General features: G+C 41.4%; 1 protein-coding gene across 6 annotated transcripts in view; it reads right to left on the minus strand.

Moving 5' to 3' along the window:
- Positions 1-21,262, minus strand: part of ATL2 (atlastin GTPase 2) — a 40,796-nt gene that overhangs the window by 4,710 nt on the left and 14,824 nt on the right. For all 6 annotated transcript variants that reach the window (XM_038131752.1, XM_038131755.1, XM_038131754.1 and 3 more), the window contains exons 2-11: positions 15,532-15,809; positions 10,870-11,004; positions 9,270-9,374; positions 8,476-8,526; positions 6,303-6,359; positions 5,623-5,715; positions 5,223-5,361; positions 4,254-4,381; positions 2,069-2,125; positions 1,213-1,284 (exon numbers count right to left, since the gene is read on the minus strand). In XM_038131752.1, coding sequence (XP_037987680.1) covers positions 1,213-1,284; positions 2,069-2,125; positions 4,254-4,381; positions 5,223-5,361; positions 5,623-5,715; positions 6,303-6,359; positions 8,476-8,526; positions 9,270-9,374; positions 10,870-11,004; positions 15,532-15,809 — 1,115 coding nt within the window. The remainder of the gene's footprint in view (positions 1-1,212; positions 1,285-2,068; positions 2,126-4,253; positions 4,382-5,222; positions 5,362-5,622; positions 5,716-6,302; positions 6,360-8,475; positions 8,527-9,269; positions 9,375-10,869; positions 11,005-15,531; positions 15,810-21,262) is intronic.

Raw genomic sequence — 21,262 nt, forward strand, 5'->3', positions numbered from 1 at the left:
TTTGGTTATGCACACTCAGCAAAGGAGGGCTTTGGTTCATGAGGACAACTCAGAAGCTGCAGCAAGAACTCCCTTTACATAATCAAGTTTTAAATCCAAAGAGTTCCCACTTCTGTTCTTAAAAATAGAAGTTTCAGAGCTGTGTCAGATCAAGAACATCATATGAGACATCTGGATAAAAAACTATTCCATAATTTGAGCATATCTCTACAGTGATATAAAAATATACAGTCCTGGGGAACATTACTATGGAAACAAAGTCTGTTTAAAAGAACATCTGTTTCTGTTTATTCCCTGCTCCAAGTTAGAAACCTTACAGCTACAGTATCTCAACAACCACTGAAGATTCAAGTTTGGAAGGCAGACTTGGCACTTATTATAAACAACACATTTACTATTTCAAGACATTTTCCAAAATGGAAATAGAGGAGTTCCCTTAAACCAGCAGAACATTCTCCAAAAACAGCCTGCTAACAAATGGAACTGGCTTGTCTACCACTAGCACGAGGTCTTACTTTAATTTCAAAACAGCTACTTCAGCAATTAAGACCACAATTAGCCTAATTGATGGGGAGCTATGTTTGTAGCATGTTCTCACACTTACTGGTCTTTCTGGTTGTACAGTTTCACAATAAGCACAGTCCTGTTAAGTATTATGAGACATGTAATGGTTTTCAGAATTTCCTATGATAAAACCTTGCATACCACTACATTAAAGTGTGAAATCCATCCAGCACTCTGCTTAGAATCATATAATATCATTATCTTCAAGAGAAGAAGCAAGTGGGAAATTACACACAGGTTTTTCAAAGTAATTCTTGTATTCAAAGGTGTTTCTTTACGCTTTTTAATCACTTCAATCCTTGCATTTTACAGCTAATGAATGGCCACAATTCAGAAGCATGAGACTACAGAACTAGAATTCCACCCCTGTGCGACCCTGACACAACAAATGTCTGCTCACCTGCTTGTGCATTTGAGATGCCTGTCAAGGGCCACAGAGGGAGCTAACAGGTGGGAATCCTGCAAACACACCCATTTTCATACCTCCCCAGCATCAGACACCCAGGCTCAGAGCAGAATGCAGAAAACACACAAGTCCTGGCCCTGGGTTACCTTCCCCCACTGAAATGCTCACACACAGAGGACAACATGGAAGCTGGAGGCCTGTATTTGGCATGTAGGTGTTTAGGAAAGGCTGTGCCATCATACCTGCTCCATGCCTTTGCTGTACAAGTCTTTTGCTCCTGCCACAGCAGCAAGATTGTTCGCCTCAGCTGTTGCCTAGAAAACATGGAGCATCCTGTGTCATTCACAGCATTCCCAGATTTTACACAGCACTGCACTCCAAACATACCCCCAAAACCTCCAGAGTTCCTGATGGCCAGGAAAAAGCCACACAAAAATAAGTGAAGTTTAGCAATATCCATTCAAACATATTGCTGCCTTTCTTCAGCTTTCTAGCACAGCTGCAAACAAACCTCAGCTGGCTTGTACAGGCTTTTCATCATGAGCAATCTCTTCTGAATGCTCTACCATTAATAAACACATAAGGATCACTAAACTATTATATTTTGATCCTGGTACTGGATTACTTCCAGTACCTGAGAGGAGAGAAGGAAGCTGGGATTATTTCTACATTATAGATGTACAGTTTTGGTGTAAATTGTAATTGTCAAGTTTGTTAAGAATTTAAGACTTATTTTCTACCTGTGTCATGTCAGAGACAATTATTGTAGTTAAAGCTGCAAAATGTCATTTTCTGGATATCTCCCAGCCAAACAGCAAGTTACAGGAAAACACTGCTTAGAGAGTAAAGCAGCTAAAAAACCCAATCAACCAGAGAGACCCCAGCTCTATTTGGTTGATTTCATTTCATTTGGTTGATGAAACTAAGGGAAAAGTACCCAACCATCACAGTTCAGGTGGCTTTCAAAATACACAGATCCTTCCAGAACTACAGCTGTGGGGGAGAGACTCAGACCCACAGCAGTCATGATTCTTCAGCTGCAAAGAGCTTAGAAAGTTCACATCATCTAATCAGATTATTTGAAAGAAAATAAAATACCTGCAGCATAGATTTCGGATGAGGTAGCTCCTCTCCTTGATAGATTTTAATGTAAGCCTAAATGAGAGGGGGAAAAAAAGTTTATTTTTCTAAACATTTATGTTTAAGGAGAACAAGAAATGAGGGATGATACAAAGACAGCTCAGATTATTTCTCTGTAATAGTGCTGAATAGTAAATTATGCCATTTTCTTCACAGAAGTCTGGCAGTTTTTTCCCCTTCATCTTCCTGTGCCTCAGACTGGGGCCCAGCAGGGCAGCAGAGCACCCTGAGGAGACACCACTGTCCCAAGATGTGACAGGTCTTGACAGCAGGCTTCTACTCCCTCAAATGCATAAGGTCTTTGCTAGACAGGGAATCCTCATCCATAACAACAGAGTGGAGATGACTATCCCAGCCTTTCTGGCAAGAGGTCTGCCCAAACTTACCCCAGAGCTGGGAGAACTGGTACTTACATTTCCCCACACGCCTTGATCTACTGAAGTGTAGGAGGAAAAAAAACAGATCAAGGCACTTTCCACAGACAGAGCTGAGCAGACAAAACACTTCCAGAAGCTAAGCAGGCAGCCTATCCCACTGTGCCCCACCTCACTTATCCTCAGGTGTCCTTTCTTTCCCCACAGTTTCAGGGGGCTGGAAGAGAACACACACTTCATTTCTTGTCCAACCCCCACAAGCTGGCCCATGGCACAGCTCCTGGGGACAGGGAAGTGGGGCACAGCAGGCAGCAGCAGCCATTCCAGTGCCTTGGACAAGCTGTGCAAGTTACACCAGCAAGTCCACTCTCAGCCCCTTGAGGGGGGTCTGTCCTCACCCTCTTCACACCGCTGCTGCCTTCCCTCCCTGCCCTGTCTGCAAGCCTCAGGCCTGAGGATTTTTTGCTCCAAGGGAGGAGAGAACAAGGTTATCAGGGTCCCCATGTACTCAATGCTCCAGGTTGCAGAACAACCTACAAAAACATATAGAGTTATACAGGACTCTGTTCCCTTGACACCCTCCTTGCTTCTGTAGCTATTTCCTCCAAGTAAAAGCCCTACAGTTTCCAACTCAGGCCTCACAATCTCAGCTTCAGATGCATAGTCCCAAGGGAGTAGTCCTCTTTAGTTACATAAGCATGGCATTTCTGCAGCACCCCACAGCACTGCTCCCCGACTGGATACAGGATGCAAATCAGCTTTCCAGTACAGGTTTTACACTTGGGTTTTAGGATGCAGTCCTTTCTAAACTGCTGCTGAACATGCCCTCCCCCTGCACTGTACCTGAGTGGGTCCTACTAGAGAAAAACTGGAGCAAAAAGCAGTGTGCAATCATGTAAACAGAGAGTGAACCTCTGCGCCCCTGTGCTGATTTTACGCTTGCCAGAACAGCCATCCCACACTGTGTCTTTCCTTCAAAAAGTTACTCTGTTTTACAACTGAAGTTAAATGAACTCTGGTCTCAAATTCCTTCCTCCCATAGCTTGTTTTGTAACATCAGCCTAACTTTTCTACCCCAAAAGTAGCAATGCAAAGTTCCTGTCTTTAGGAGACAGAGGCATCATTCCCACCAAGCCAACTGTCTAAGTAGTTCCAATAAAAAAAAAATAAATAAGGCTACACACACCAGATCAATCCCTGGTGATGTAGAGATTATGTTATCACATTTCTGCTGGTGTCACCATGATACCAAAAAAGCTCAAGACCAACAGCTGTGAGTATCCTACATAAATATTTCAGAGCACAGTGGTGCTACACATGCAAGTGTTTAGAAAGCACCTTCCTTCCATACTCCAGAAGGGAGTATCTGAAATTTTCATTGCATACTGAACAGTTTAAGAGCTGTTTTTCTATCTGTAAAAACTACATGAGACCTACTTTAATTCAAAATAACCAAAACAAAAAAAACCAACTGGGATTTCAAAGTAGGAAAAAAAATCTAATAAATTTTGAGCTATTTCAGCCTACTCACAGAGAGGAAAATAAAAGCCACCAACCCACAAATTCTGCTAACAGTAGCTTGCAAAGAGCTGTACTGTGAGGAGTATTGTGCCAGTTCTGGAAAGTCAGAGTAATGAAATGAAAATAAAAGTGAGCTGATCCACCAGTGTCAGCCTAGATATCTTATCTTCGCTGGGAACAACATGGCCTAAAATTAGAATACTGTCTTTTAGGCTATTAACAGAAATAATTAGTATGAGTTTGCTTACCTTGAAGTATTCTACAAGATCTCTACAGGTCACCTTGGATCCACTAATCTCTTTTTCTACCAAGTTTTCAGGGGCAAGCAGTAATGGTATCAAATTCCGCAGTTCATTCTTAAAATCCTCATCTATATCTAGTAAAATTCAATCAATTTCAAGAAAAAGGTAGTTAGTTTTCAATCTTGTATCTCCTAAAGGAACACTGATAGCCCACAATCTTTCTAAATCCACAACATCACAACTCTGAACTGCATTTTTAAGGTATTTAAAGGCTTACATACATAATATAGCTTTAGTAAATTCCATCTACTCTTAATCTACCCATCTTAACTCCAGACTGGGAGAACAAGGTTCCACTGCCCTTTCAGTATTTTAAGTACATTTCCCCAATTACACCAATGCACAATGACCTCACAGGTGTGTGCCCTCAGCACAGCAGGGGCTGGCATCCCACCACTGCAACTCAATTTTATAGCCTTTGCCATTCTGATGCATTCCCTCTGCTGGGGGACACACATCCATTGGAAGAATCCTGACTGCCTCTCATTCTGCAGCACCAGAACCCTATGGCTTTTATTTCAGCCATTTCAGAGCTGACCTGTGGTTCAGCAACTTCTTAGAGAAAAGCCTTTCCAGAAAGTAAAGTCTTTAATCTTGGGAATTCTGCCCTCTGAAGCCCTTAGCTACCTTTGGAATCTCTATTTAATGACCTTTAAGCATGTCTCAAGTTATCAGATTACAATAAACAGCTAGATACAAAGATATTAATTTCCTCTCCCTGCTTAATTCCTCTACTTTTAAACCACTAAAAAGAGCACACAATGCACATATCTAAATTCTGCAGCTTGACCTTTTAGCCTTATATTTTCCAGTCAGGCATTTCAATAGCTAACCATTACAGTGCTTAACTTTCATCATCTAAGAAAACAAACTCAGTGATCTGAACCAAGAAACACAAAATGAAAAGCTTCCTACCATTCAATCTCCCATCAAAATTTGGATTTGTTGCAACTTTAAGACCAGGGTGGGGCAACAGGAAACACCCAAGATTACTGAAACAGGAGTGAATATGCTTCCTTACATTCTGTAGCTCTTCATGTTGATTTTGCTTTACCTGAAGGGAAAAAAAAGGCATTAAGAACTGCTACCAGTTTTACAGCACTGCAGTTAAGATTAACCATCATCTTAAAAGCAGTAAGAGCACAAAAGCGTGTTTAAGCTTTTATTTCTGAACCTAATGATGTCAACTTTGCCTATAAGTAGAAACACCACAAATGTATTTTATTAGCACAAGGAGCCAGCTCATGACGCATCATTGTCTTGACAGCAAGGTGTCACTTAGAAGATCAGAACAGGACTACTGGAGATAACTTACCTGCAATCTTTTCTCTAGGAACTTTTTTCCTCCTTCCAAGCCATATGCATGTTCATAAGGATAACTCCAATCTCTAATTAAGAACATTAATGTCTGCAACAGCAAGAATAACAGCAGTGAATCATTTGCAGAATTCCAAGGGCGAAAATTCTATCACGTGTGATTATTTTAAGTATTTTGGCTGCTGGAAAACTAAATATATCATAGATTACAAGCAAGGATACTATGTAAATTTTTTGGTATATTTGGCTGCTCTAAATGCAGCAGCCTTGTAATTCTGTGGTGCAAGTGTTTGCTTGTTTAAAAAACCAACTAAACAGAACACCCACCACCAAACAGGACCTTTTCTCAGAATCATCTACCACAAGCAAGGAGCAACCATATCTCAGAGTAATAAAGAAGAAGGCAGCACAAAATTCTTCTAATTAACACCCGCATATCATTTGACATTTGGATTCCTTTTATGCCTTATAACTCAAGCACAAAGCTATACTTGCCCAAAATGTAATCCTCCTAAGCATTTTTCCATTGAGTTTTTGCAAAGCCATGTGGCAGTAGTGAAAGAAAATTAGTCTTGCAAAGAACTGGTTACCTTCAGCCCAACTAATATATCTGCAGAAATTATCCTGAGGTCATTTTCTACACATTAAACTGCTTAAATCCATTTAACACATAGTTACCTGAAACGGCTTTTGGTAGATTTCTTCCATAGCTAGTCTTCCATATTCTGTAAACAACTGAGAGGAAGAACAGTGTAAGGATGTGCCACATAGAAAACACATTTTTCTGCAGTGAAATATTCTATTATGTCACTAAAAAATAAAGCATTCAATCTTATATCTTACTATAGGTTTTAGTCTTCTATCTTACTATAGGTTGAGAATGACAAACAAACCTCATGAGTATACCAAGCCTCAATAAGATTCAGGTAGGAGACATGATTCCCACAGGCTTCACAGTGCCATTCCTGAACTGTCAACACACTGCAGTTTTAAGTGGGTGGCTTGTGGGCTATTCTCAGAGAAAAGCTGGCTGCATTTCTCACCAAGCCAGCTTCCAACACTTGCTTCCTAGGCTGAGGAGGTAAGCATGCTAACATTTGCCCCTTACTTCCCACAAAAGGTTTATTCCTGGAAATCCCAGGGAACTTGGCTCTAGCCAGTATATCACCCATTTAAATAGAAGCCAAGTTCAGCAGCTTCTCAGATCTCTGCTTCAGCTCGTGACCTTAACTAATAATTGTTCCTTCCCTCCAGGAAAAAGGCAAGTATCAGCTGTCTTCCTCTGACTGCTTTCACCATCTTTAACACCAGCAGCAGCATTCCTTGCTGGCCTGAGCGGGCCAAACCGACAAGAACGGGAATTAGGGACTGCGTTGGCTGCTTCAGCACAGGTCAATACTGACAGGGGTCGATTCATGCCAGCCTCCTTATGGATACTCCAGGTCGAGATGATGGAAGCACACCAGAACTCTCCAGTACCAGGCAATCATTATTCTGCATTAAACTAACTCCTGGAGTGTCTCAGGTAAATTATGGCTCAAAGGACAGTTCTGGTGTTGATCACAAGAGCCCTGGGAACTTACAAGACTAATTTAACACAGCTTAACTTCCAAGCCCTTGTCACCCTGAGCAAAAGCAGCCGTGAAGTGGCCAAGCATCCACAAGAGTCTGGTTTCTTTGACCCAAACTCTTTACCTCATTCACTTCCCTGCTAAATGCAAAAGGCAGTCAGAGACTAACAGTATTTCACAATCACATAAATGCCTGTTAAAACAGAAATCCAGAATTTCCTTCCCTCAGATTATGATTCCCTGCTGCAACTTTAAATGCATGGGTGTCCCTACCCAGTGCTTGTATTTATCATTCTTCCCTTCCTTCCTTCAAATCTCACCCTCCAGTAGAACAGAGATAGATTGTTTTATTTAGATTACACCAAGCCTGTTAAAGGACCAAAGTCCCAAGAGAAGCCTGGCTTTCAAATAATTACCTATAGATTTTTTTGTTTTTACTGCTTGGTTGGGTTTTTTTGGGGTGTGGGGGGTATGGGCCCAGTGATACAACCCTGCTAATTGAGAACAGCTTCATAGGACTACTTTTAGTTAGTGCTCTTCTACTTCCAGCATTGGCAGCCCGTCTGTTGCAGCACTGAAGACACACAGAACGGTTTTAAGCTGTGACAAGGTCATGGCCTTGGCATTTGGTAATACACAAGCTATTCTCTAAAGCTACACGTCTTAAGTTAAGGAGATAAGGTTCTTGCACCATTCACATGAAGCCATAATTCAGTGGCCTTTGACCACGATGTTGCATTAGAGGATAAAAACCCCATGGTGAAGAGAAGACATTCTCCTGCTTTTATTTCTAAGCAGAATAAAACTCTGCAGAAGTTTCTCAGCTGAAAAAACAGAGATGGCTTGTGAGCATAAGATTCTTTCTGGCCTGACCCGAACTCCAACACTTCCTTACAAACTGGTTATGAAATAACATCCAGCTTCCTATTTTATGAAAAAAGTGAAACACTGGAATTTCACCATTAAGGATTTCCATAAATCATTTTCCTTTCTCATTTTTCAGGAATTTCAGAACTTGCAAAACAGAGAACAGACTTTAAAAGAATCAGCCAGATTAGAAGCCCATACTATTTACCTCTACACTGGCACAGCAGAAGCATCATGGAGTTGATGCAAACACAGTTTTTACAGACTGTACCAGTTTTAGTATCAGGTCAAATTTAGTGTTTTACATGAAGCACCAAACAGCTCCCAAGTCAGTTACATGATTAGCAACTTCTAGAACATTGTCAAGACTATCAGTTCAGAAGCAGTTTAACATAAATTCATCATATTCCTACCTGCAAGTGTTGAAGGTCATCTTCCTGAATATTCTGAGACAAGTTGTATACCTGCAAGAGACAGTCAGAGAACTACAGTGTCACAGGAAACCACTGTCTTACATTCATGTAGTATCTATCTTTCACACACTGAGTATTTTTGCTCCCTCCAGCAAAAGTGTAATTACCCAAAAGTCAACAAGTAGAAAGTTGTCACAGAACACATCTCAAACAAAAGTCACCTCCTTATTCAAAAAATGATTCACCAGAGCCAACTCCACAGGACAGAAGTAATGCTCTACATAGTCCTGCTCCTTTTAGGTTATGGCATGCCTGAAGAAAGTCACTTGTCACCCCTCAAAAACCTGCTCCCTTTTGGCACTTCTAAGGCACAAGCTTAGAAGTAGTTTTAAGTATAGCACAATTGTCAGGAGTTTAAGTGACACTTGAACAGAAGCAGCAATTTTAAGTTTGGCTGATCACAGCATAAACTGTCACCCTAAACTGTATCTACAGCCTTAAAAAAGATTCTGTAACACATCTGTAAAGAAGCAGTTGCTACTTTGACATCTTGGGGGAAGGGGATTTCCCAGTTCTGTCAGCAATTTTACTCAGCCTGGCCTTGCATAACCTTGATTCCACCGAGCAACTTGGGTAGTTTATGTACCACACTGAAAATAAGAAACAGTAAGGAATTTTAAATCCGAGTTGGAGGAAGATATGCAGTTGAACTTTCCAAGTGTGGCTCAGGAGATATTCTTTGCATGTTCAGGATAGAGGGTTCTGCCATTATTTGCCAGCACAGATATTCTCACCTGGACAGAGCTCGTCATGGTGCTCAGGGCAAAAACTGTTGCACAGTCTTTGATAGTGGATTGGCTATCAAAGGCACCTTGGGTATCCATGAGTAGTACAGCAACCTGCAGAGTTTGAAAGAACAGCAGCAGTTAACCAGATCATGGACACTTTCACACTCCTGGCCACTGGGGTCAGTTCTGTCTCAAGCAGAGCAAGTCTCTGCCCCTGTGCCTGATGATAAAACCTCAGCCAGCCCCCTGCAGACGTGGCTACACACACTCACAGATGAGTGAGCAGCAGCCAGAGGGCCCTGCCATCAGCCTCGAGCCTCTGGCCTTGCCTGGCTACCTTCTCCTAGAGAAACAGCCCTCCTTGGCCCAGTGGGGGTGCCACGCAGACTAACTGACAGCTCTAACAAGATAATTGATACTGTCTGCTGAATGACAAGGAAGGAAGAGATATTAATGAAAAAAGTTTATCAGTCCAACTCCCATCTTTGGGATTTACTACACTTCCTTCTCTTTCCCACTGAGAAGCAAGAACAAGTGAGTGATCTGTTCCCAAAGCATAAGCAGATTCACACAATCCAACCGGTTTTTAACCAAAGAAATGTTTGGTTAGCTATGAAATTTGTTAAACACCACTAAGCCTCTCTTTTTAAAATCCATGTCCCACAGATTGGACATCAGATGTTTCCTTTGCAAATGCAAAGAGTATGAAATTTAAATAACCTAAAACCAATGGTTCAGAATACAAATAGCTCAAGATCACCACCACTATTGCGGAGTAAATATTTATTAATGACATTAACACCTCATTTCAGCATAAACACCTCCAAGTAAACTTGTCAGTTAGACTGACTTGAGTGTTAAAAAAGAATCAAGTTAGTGCTTTTTTTTCCCTTTTTTATAGACTGCTTGGTAAAATCATATGGAAGGACCAGCTTCCAGACCCTGAAGTACTTACAGCCATGCACTACACTTTACTAGAACACAGCTAGAAGTTAGAACATATTCTCACCCTTCAAAGAACAATGTGTGTTACAGAGCTTTTCCCCCCAGCATTTGTCTGTAGATGGTATTTATAGCCATTACAGTGCTACAACACTCCCAGGATAACCCTCCCATCGGCCTGGACGGGGTAGACTTTGCCAAAACAAAGTACTCTCAGAATGAGACTATTGTTGAATTTTTCTGCTGGGTTGTAAGAATCAATCTCCATCCTTACACTGATAAGAGTTTCCAGATATGTTACAAAGTTGCTCAGTGCAAAGGAAAGCAACCAATATTCAAACAGCACCATGAAATCCATGACATTAAAAGCGTACACAGAAGCAAAAATCCTGTTTAAGTTTCAGAATGACAAAAACAGTTTAGGCTGAAAAGGACCACTAAGAATCATCTTGTTCCAATCCCTCTGCCAAAGTCAGGGACACCTTCCACTAGACCAGGTCACTTGGAGCCCCACTGAATCTGACCAGAAACACCTCCTGCATGGGGCGCCCACAGCCTCCCTGTTTTATTTTTAAAAAACCCAACCCACCATACAACCAAACCAGGAAGCCTACAACTCCTGCAAGGGAGACCTTGAGGAAATCTTGGTAAGTTAAGCACGCACCTTTGTTCCATTAGGTTTTTCAATTACAAACACTTCACTCCAAATCTGAATGCCAGTGGTTTCCCGTTCACATCCACCTCTCCATGTAAACCCAGTCAATGGCTCCGTGTTTCCACCTATCCAGCAAGGAGAAGTCTACAAAACAAAAGGAAAAACTTACGTAAAACCAAGAAGGAGATTTTTTTTTTTTTTTTAACATGCTATGTCTTAGCAGATCTCCACACTGCTATTACATTTTCCTCAGAGCCAGCTGACAACACTACACAAAATATTAAAACACAGTGCTACTCTGCTGTGTTTCAAGATCATCCACAAAGCAATCCCATGGTATTTGAGCGGCTGCACAATTTTTCAGTCACTGAAATGTAAATCTGCACCGTTTTTGAGTCTCCAGCATTCAGAGGTATTGAGAACAGCACAGTTTTGTCCACCAGTTCCACTCTCACAGTTGAGAAAACTCTGCTCAAACACAACAGCAGATATTTCAACTCAGGAACAGCTAAACCTCTGCAAGCGACAAAACACCTGATCTTAACTTAATCCTCTCCCTTCCCCCACACTAACAGCTGGCTAAGCACTTGAGTCCCTGCACTAACAGAAGCCAAAATCAGACTCCCAATGCCATCTTACAGAGGCCACAGAGAACAGACAACAACCAGAAGATTTACAATCTATACTTGCCAGTTACAGAGAACAGGTCAGTGTAAGAGTTTGATAGATGCCAGTCACACACCCATATTAAAGCTGAGAAGCTGTCTGAGAGGTGAGTAGTTGGCAGCTAACATTCCTGGCTGATGGAATTGTAATGAGGTCTTCAAGGACAGGCAAGGCAGAGCAGCAGCTCACCCACAAGAATCCAGCCATTATATGAGCACATCTAACCCAGAAATTTAGCTCATGCACTGGCAAGTAAAGAGGATGAGCAGGCATCCCAAGGAAGTTTCACTTTGATAGGTTTTTCTGTAGCCCCCTCATCAGTTAAACTGTTGTCTGCCTGCCACTTCTTTCATGGAGGATTTCAGGGTATACAAAGCTTTCTTTCACAGGCTAGAACACAGCAAGCTGGCATAAAAGGCATTTAATGAATTGCCTTGAACTACCCAGAGCAGATTACCAGCCAGGAAAGAGTCCACTGAGAAGGTCAAAGTGGAGATTTCTCAATTCACTTCTGGGCTCTACCTTGCTGACTCCACACTGGCAGTTTTCAGATAATGGCTCAAGAAATATTTCAGAAAACAGCAGGAGTACCCAGGGATTGTACAGAATAAAAATACTTGAAACAACTAAGTGAAACTGCTTATTTCTAAAGGGGGATGGGAAAAAACCCGCACATTTCCCTCATGCCTAGCAGCAGGCAGGCAATCCAGCAGTTCTGCCCCAGCATTCTCCCAAATGCTAACAGTGCACCACTCAACTCTGCTACTTGGATCAGACAAAGGGGAGATGAGCAGATAAAAATTCAGAAAATGAACACAGGTATGCAAGAAAAGAGTTCTACAGGTTTGTAAAGGTAAGTTGTTTGGGTTTGGCTGTTTGGGGTTTTTTTCACCTTTTGTTTATTTTGATAGGCACATACACCTCTACCAGAGACACTAAACAAAACCTGAACAGCTTTTCCCTGTAGTTTTTCTATTCCAGAAGATGGGATCACTCTAGAAATGAAAGCTCCAAGCTTTCAAGATCACTCTAGAAATCAAAGCTCCAAGCCTGCTTTGTGCTGCACCATACTCCAGCATGACAATGCTGTATCATATCCCACATGTACATGTCAATGGGCTGCAGCTTTTTACTTTTCAAAAATAATTGGTCATTCAGTATGTTCCCGTTTTCTTTTATACAAGAATACTTAGTCCATTTTGGTCCAGACATTATTCCCATTTGTATTCCTCCTATTTGTAACAGATCAGATCACAACTACACAAGCAGTTTGACAAGTCCCTCAATGAGCACTAGATATGACCTCATTTGATTTCACAAGTGATTCATATCAGAGGAGACATTGGTGTTTTAACAGGCTCAACTTCACCTGAAGTTGCTTCATCCTATGAATGATGTTCTTAAGCCTGCCTCTGACTGATCTCTGCACCACTCTGAAACACTCCTAGCTTGTTACCTGCATCTTTCCTTAGATAAAGCTCAGTATTTTAAGTATCCATCCATCAATCTGGCTTGAAAGATATTCAGGAGATGGGAAGAGGAAAAAAAGGCTCCTACCTGAAATCAAGCTAGAAGTTGTTCTACAATTTTATCTCAGTCACCTAAAGGGTAATTTCTCTAACTTTACTCCACACTAAGGAAAAGCCCAATGCAGCTTTATTTGCCTATAGTGCATTAATACACAGTTCACTTTGAGGATTAATTCAAAATGACAAGGCAACACTCCCATAAAAAAAATAAACTTTTGCATCTAAACTTATGGGTGTTGCTGCACCCAACTCTTACCAAAGCTTAAGACCACAGGATCCTTGCAGCAGCTTGCTGAGTACACAACTGCTGCTGCTCCATTTCAAAAGAGTAATCATAACGCTAAGGATCAGTGCTTGAAATGAGATGTCCACCTCCCTGAAGGCAGTGATCAACCTCCGCCATGCCAAATTCCTACCTGTGACTTCAGCTGGCACCAGTGAGATTTTACAATGGCAGCTTTCTACATGACCTTTAGCATTCAGTTTAAGACAAGAAAATGAGATTCTGAAGGTTTTATTGGCAAGTTTTTCATTATGCACGTTAATGTCCACATAAAAGGACACCCCAAAATGGCTTGATTGGCACATGAACTGAATGCAGCTGCTTTAGCACTCCGTGCAATATTTAGTTCACAGAAAATACAGACTTGCAATTGAGCCTGACTAAAGATGGAGGGCTCAGACTAAGTACTATAAAACTGTACCAAGATCTGTCCTCCTGTACTAAATTTGGATAAGCAGAGGATATCATTTGACTTCATACAACTCAAGAGCGCTCCAAAGAGGAGGCGTTGCATTTATCCTCCATCACCCCCAGTTCCCATCAATCAGTTTGCAGCAGTTCTGATGCTTGTCAAACTCCTTTCCTAAGCCAATTTATGTCACTGAGCTGGCAGAAAAACAATTCAGCAAAGTGCGGTGTCTTCTGATGCATCAGTGAGTTGGATCAGCTCAACCAAGGGTCTGCAAGCAATACATCTTCAGAGTAGAAATACCTGGCCAGAAGCAGCACATGGAGAGCAAGACTTCTCTGCTCTTGGTAAGAAACAGTTGTTAGAGCAGATGGCCAAGCTTGCTTTCACCTTCAGTTTAAAAGAAACAAATGCTATTCTGAAGGACACTTATGGAAAACTGAGAGAAGTGACTGCACAATAAAGGAAAGGGAAGCCTCAAACACAAGGCTGAAACACCATTTCAGTCTGTTTTGCTATACGAACATTTGTTTATTTCACAATCTGAAAATTAAGAATATTTGTTTAAAGCCCAGCCCTTCAGTTTTCAAAAGGAAACTCACACTACTTCTACCCAGCCCAGCACCTTGCTCAGATCATTGTACGTAGGAGTTTGCATTTTATTTTGTTTGCAGGGATTGTGGGGGTTTTGTTGTTTGGTTAACTTTGAGCACCATCCATAATAAATTAAACTTTTTTCCTCCCTAGGTTAAAAGAGTCTCAAAAAGTTAGGAGTACCAGCTTGCTACCCTGTATTCCTCCTACCCTGATACCCTATCCTCAGGGTCTTGCTTCCAGAGCTCTTGCAAAATGAGGGAGAGGAACTCAGTAACAGGCACCACTGGGATTGAGAGAAGGAAGTCTTCATTTGCCAACTATCAGCAGCTTTTCTGCTGTACTCTCATACTTCCTGTAACTGTGGGGTTCATTTTGATTTTCCCTCAAGCCAGCTAGCACAAATTAGCTCCAAAGAACAGTGAAGAAAAAAGGAATCAGTTCTGGGTTTCTAAGAGCTTCAAAAAGCAACAAAACACTGACCTGTCAATATTTACAATGCAGACTAAAAGAACACAACCTGTGACAGGCAGATGTGTATGGTTCACAGAACACCCTACTCCACCTTCTCCATGTAAGCCAAGGGTTCAAAACAAGACAACGCTAGCCAAAAGCTACAAACTAAAACAAGAAATTAAATTTTGGATCAGGCATTAATCAATCAATAACTTAAAAGGATTTTAAGAGTTCCTGGACTGCATTCAGAAATGCATTCCAAGCAGCAAAAAGGAAACTTTCTCCTTTTTGCCATAGATCATATTTAAGCAGATTTTGCCCTCCAACAACTATCTGGTAAGACTTTTATTTTTGCAACAATTGGCAAGTGAGTGCTATAATATGATTTCAGGAGATAAAGTCAAAGCAAGCCTCCTCTAAGTCACCATCTGGAAAAGCCCTCCCCCCAAAGCTCAACTAGAAGGCCATCACACTTCATCATTCAAGTTCTTCTTGTGTCCACTTGCACTGGGACACCAATTAATTCCCTTGATAACTGGAAGACAGGGTACATTGAAAAACTGTCACTTAAATACCCTTCTTCACAGTGTAGAAGCAGAGTAGCTGACTTCCCCATCTCCGATATATCAGAAAATTTTGACCTGCTATATTTATGCTCAATTTAAGAAACACAAAGAGAAATTACTAAAATACCAAAGTACTTTTCTCCTGCAGGAAAAATCCAAACTACTCACCCTGTTATACATGTATCTAAGCATGAAGTCCAGCAAAAAAGATTTTCCTTTGCGGAAAGCTCCTGCTACAGACACAACTACTATGTTAAGATCTTTAATATGTTCCTGAAGCAAGATTTTTTCCAATGCTGATTCATCTAATTCAAAGTTATGGTCATCTTCATGAGCAAGGACAATCTGTATGGGGCGCGGCTTATCCAGTTCCACCTCGTCGTCTGAGTCCGGCAGGGCATCCGAGTCTGGCAGGGCATCGTCCTCTTCTTCTTCATAAAGCTTACCTGCAAATTGACAGGTGAGAACACTTTAGTAAGTCAGCTTAGGGCAAGAAAAAATTTTTCTTTTATTGTGAAGCCTTGAGCTGGGCTTACGTCTCCAGCAGCAAGGGTGATGTTCTTGGGAATGCAAAGAGGTCAACGGTAGCCCCCTGTCCATTTTTATCAGCTTTGTGTCTAGCCTATATCTCAGACCTTCTCTCTTTCAGATATTCTTTATGTATTAAGGAATCACAAAAAACTCCAACCCTGATTTTCAGCTTCAAAGCCCCTTTTAAAGGCATCTTAAGTAAAGGGCCTTTTATCTGGAAAAAAAAAAAAGAAGAGTTTCAAAGAAGCTTGAAAGAGGACTAAAAAAGGGCATTTTTATATCACCACCTTCTTGTTGTAAGGGTGTCAGGGGAAATGAATATTTTCTGTCAACAGGTTTGTTTGCCAACAGGTACAAGCAAGACAATGGATCTAGTATGGAAGCCCAGGATAGCAAACACCAGATGAATAATTCCTAGTGTTGGAAATAGAGAGGAGCTTAAAATTTCAAGTCTCAATACAGCACAGACTTTAGAACACCTTTTCCCTGTTTGCAAGACAATAAACTACTGAACATGTGCATGCCCCAACACTTCTGGGATAAGAAAACAAAACAAAAAAAAACCCACACTGAAGTAGTTTCTAGCTTCATATTCTTCCTACAATGCACTATTAAGCAAGATTTAGCAACAGTAAGTATTAACTCTTTAAAAACAGTTAAGAGACTACTTTATACACAATTTAACAATTAATACCCTTTCAGGATAAAACAGTAGCTGAAAAAACTATAACTCAGATTAAAGTTACTAATGAATGACAAGGTAACACAGCCCTTCAGACACACTATACCAGTACCAATATCCTATATTCCTGACTTTTAGAATTCAGGAGGTAATTGGATTAGAGGCCTAAAAGAAAACCAAACTACCCTAACCAAGGTGAAGTCTCCTCTCTTGTTCAGGCACCATAACACTGAAGTTGGTCCTACAGCAGAAATCAGCTCTACCATTCCTGACTCCACTTTTCCAGGCAAGCATCTGGAAAGCTTCTTTCTGCTTACTGAATTGGCTCCCACTCCCAATTTAAATTCTGCCATGTTCTATTGGAAGCCCGTGTGCAAAAACCTGGCCAAGGCACCTTCCTACCAGTTACCTATCTACCTATCATTATCACATATGATTTTCAGTACACTGTCCTTCTAGTCAGGTTTCCATTTCCAAGACAAGGCAGCAGCTACCCCCAATCCCTTCATGTGTTGCTCAGAGAGATTTCCTATGGAAGCAGCCCACTAGGAGTATTCTCTTGCAGGATGCATCCATGAGGCACCATGGAACACACAGTTTCATTCATTCATGGCAGAGAACCTGCCAATGCTCACAGGACCTGCCGAGTCACTCCTGCCAGACTTTGCATGTGAGTTACCATTCTCAGCAAAAGACTTATGAGCAGGGCTCCAGCTTTGTGGATGTAATGAGACATTGCAGTTTTTACCATAAATTTGAAAAACTGGTAACACAGTGACCCTGAAGTTTATCCGGCAATTTTCTCCTTACCCAGCTTTGACAACACCTCATTTAATTGCAAAATGGCAGAGAACGTTTCCACTTCCAAGCATCAAATCTTGTGCTGTCCCAAAGCCCAATGGTATTAAATCTTGAAAATATTTGGTTTGAATATATTAAGCTTGCATGGTGCTTGGTTTGAACAGGAAGTACACTTGAGGGCTTAAATCCTAAGCAGCTAGAACTAAACTGCAACATTAACCAAGTGGGTGTGCAAAACAGACCCCAGCATCACCCTAACTCAAAGTGATTAATACAGCAGGCCAAAAAATCGATTATACTAGCAGGCCTGACAACTGGAAGGAGTAACTTTTAAAAGAAAAGCCATCAACAGGACACCAAACTATACAAACTACACTGACTGGTCACCACTTCAGAGGAAAGTCTCTCACCTTTGGCTTTAAGGTTTTGTATTCCCAGATACTAAACAAGCCCTCTCCTCTTTTTGGAAAGAGTTTTTTTACAGGCTTTGCCTCATATAGGCAGGATCCTTTGGAGGCCAGAAAACTAGGGGGGATAGCCCAGGTATTGAGGGACAAAAATTTTGACAATCAGAAAGAAAGCTTCCAGCATCACAGCCTACAAAGATAAAGGGAATATTCTATTGGTAAAAGTATTGAAGTCAGAGAGCTCCAAGAAGAGGTGTCTGTGTTTTAGCAAACACATTCACACAATGTTTCAAAGCCTCTGCTTCAAGGTACGTCCCTGGTAGTAAGTGTAACTTGGTTACTTAGAACAACCTTCTATTCTTTTATTTAAATACATACTTCACTTAAATGCACAGCTGCAGGAAGGGATTGGGTCTGTAAACTAGAGCAGACTGAAAAGTAGTTTGAAGCCACACCTGCAGCTTCTCTTCATTCACTTGGAGCCTGACATTAACCATCCCGTCCTACCGGGACCAAAACTTGTCAGACCTCAAAGATCTCAAGCTGTAACAGCATCCTTGTGCCAGTGCAGAGCACAGCCAAACAAAACCTCTTCAGGCCAAGGAGACTTCAGAACAAACAAGTGGAATGGACCTTTATCATTAGTTATTTATAAACAAGCAAATTCTCCCTATCACAAGGAGATAGTACTATCAAGAGCTTACACAAAATATGCCCATTAAAGGCTCACATCTTGTTAACAGCATTCTGCACCACTGAAGCTCATTGGGTCAGAGGGAACAGGAGAGAAGATTCATCCTAGACCCTACTCAACTCCTATTGGATTTCACTTACCAGCAGAAATTGGAAGTCAAGTCCAGAGCACCAAGTTGGGTTTGTTTGGTTGGTTTGGGTCAAGCTGGATTGTTGGCGTTTTTTTTAACTTTGACTAACCAGCTTAATAAACCTAAAAATTCCTAACCTACCTACAGAAAAGACCATCATGGCCATCAGTCAAGCAATTTAGAGGGTGGAGACCTACAGTGCTGACAGCAGTGAAAGCAACTTGATCCATCCAGAAGAGCTGGTTTGATAACTTCATGCCTGAGTGGCAGAGAACATGCCCCTCCTTTCAAGATTTTGAACTAGTTGGCAATTAACAAGGACACACATTGCATAGGTCAAGCACGTTAACTACAGAACAAGTGCAACTGCTTGTTCAGTTGCATAAACATAATCAGCATATGCAACCCTGTCAGGTGTCCCAGGCAGACATCACACCTTTTTTTGATCCTTCATCCTACCTTCTGGCTGCTCACCCTGTCACTCCAGCTAGTCGCTGTCGCAGGCAGCACTTAGGGAGCCTTTCTAGAAGGCTTCAGTATCATGGCCAGAAAGGTCACATTACACTTCCAAGAATTACTTTCAGTGCAGCCTCTGGAAACGAAGGTCAGGACAAGAAACACCCCCCTTCACAGTCCAGTTTTCTGCAAGAGCACTGCAGAAGTTCTCAAAGTAGCTCATAAAATAAACATGCTGACAGCACTGTCCGGTCAACTCAGGCCAGAAGTTTATGCAATTCAGAACTCAAAGCCCTGTCCCTTGGCTGTTCCCCATTCCTCACCTGCCCCAGCACAGTCACAGTGTACTACTTAAAACTCAGAATTTAATCTGATTTGTTCTAAATCCCACAGACTGCTCTAGGTTCTTGCAATAGTCCAGTCCCAGCAAATCAAGTATAAAAGAGATGAATACTAACTTTAGAAGAGGTGGCATTCACAGAATGGCCACTTCTACACTAACTTCTACTACCACACTACTTCTACCTCCTAGCCTGCTGGACTTGCAAAGTTCAAGGCAGCATCCCTTTATAGATCTCCATAACAATACATTCAGTACTGCTACAGAGGCCACCAAAACAACAGACTTTTGTTGGTTTGGGGGTTTTGTTTGTTTTTTATAGTACATTTTAACACTTGGCTAAGCCCAGTTTCATCCCAGTAATGGAGTTGCCAACCCAATACATTCACACAGGGAGTGGTTGTTTCACAGGAATGTTCCATGTTCTGCACACACAGAGAGGCAATGCTGCCTCCTGCCACAGGATTAAAGACTGATCGATTCACCAAGCTCACTCATGGGGTTGATCACTACGCTGTTGGAAATTTCCATGCACACAGAAGATCTGAACCTCAGGCTTTTAGCACACACATAAGAGCTCTCATCTGTCAAATCATATGGCACTAGAACTTGTAGCACAGTGCTGCAGGCCCAGGAAGTCACAGCTGTATTTTTTTTTTCAAGATGTTCACCGGACCTTTGAAGTTTCTGTAGTACTGAACTAACAGACTCCAGACTAAGATCGTATCTGCTGCTCTGTCTGGAGCTGATACAAGAACATCATCAACCGGACTTGCCCCTGAAGTCTGCCATCCATTCACACCTATTACTGTGGCTGTTCACCAATCAGTCCCTATGCCATTTTGGCTTCTTCCAACCTGAATTATTCCATTAGAACCTGCGGGCTAATGCACGGTTCTGACTGACACAATCACTTCCTAACCCAGGTCAAACAGGCTGGGAGACACATGAGAAGCAACACTGTGCAGCAAGACACAGAAGCAAGACAGATTTGAATGGGAGCAAATATAGCCAAGGGAAGATACTACCACTCAGTTTCCCTATACACTCCTCATTCCACTCAGTAACAACTACAGGACTGCTATTTATTCTCACCAGCTAAGTACACAGAACAAGCACCATTTGTTGAAATACTAAGCCAGATTTTGAGAACAGTAGCTTCTTGTATATGCAGACAGTATTTGAACTGAACAAACCCCACTAAATAACTCATTTCTTAAACCATGAGGTAAAATGAAAAGCCAATTCCTGCTTCCCCTAAGTACGCAGCCAGCAGCTGACCTACTTGTCCTGCAGTGTAAGAACATGAGCGTGAAAACACTCAGACACCTGCATGCTATGAAAATAAGAGACAGCCTGCTTTACATGCAAGTTCTTCCCTTTAAGCACTTTAATTGATAGAAAATACAGTTACCTTTAAGTTTCAACCTAAATACAGCTTGAATTCTTTGAACACATTATCCACATCCTTTCATTAAAAAGAAAAAGCACATACTAATTGCCAAACTCATTTGGTTTCAGGTACAGTAAAGGTTTTTGATCAACAAGCACTGAATCACAATTAGTAACTGCTTCTGTGGTCAGTGAGTTGAACACAATTGCCCACAAATGCAGCAGAACATAAAACTAAAAAGTAAATGGGATTTAAAATATTTTCAAGTCACTTTCATTAGTGTAGCTGTCCCTCATCAGTACTTCCATTTGCTCTATCACAAGGAGTTTAAACAGTATAAACCTTCTAGCTGGTAGTCTTAATATATTGCTTGTACAGAAACCTGCACTCTGCTAGAAGTCAACTTCAAATCAAGACTTCCAGCACCCCCAGACACTTCAGCTTTCAGCATCCCTGAACTCTTTT

The sequence above is a fragment of the Motacilla alba genome, chromosome 3 (assembly GCF_015832195.1).
Source record: "Motacilla alba alba isolate MOTALB_02 chromosome 3, Motacilla_alba_V1.0_pri, whole genome shotgun sequence".
NCBI lineage: Eukaryota > Metazoa > Chordata > Aves > Passeriformes > Motacillidae > Motacilla > Motacilla alba.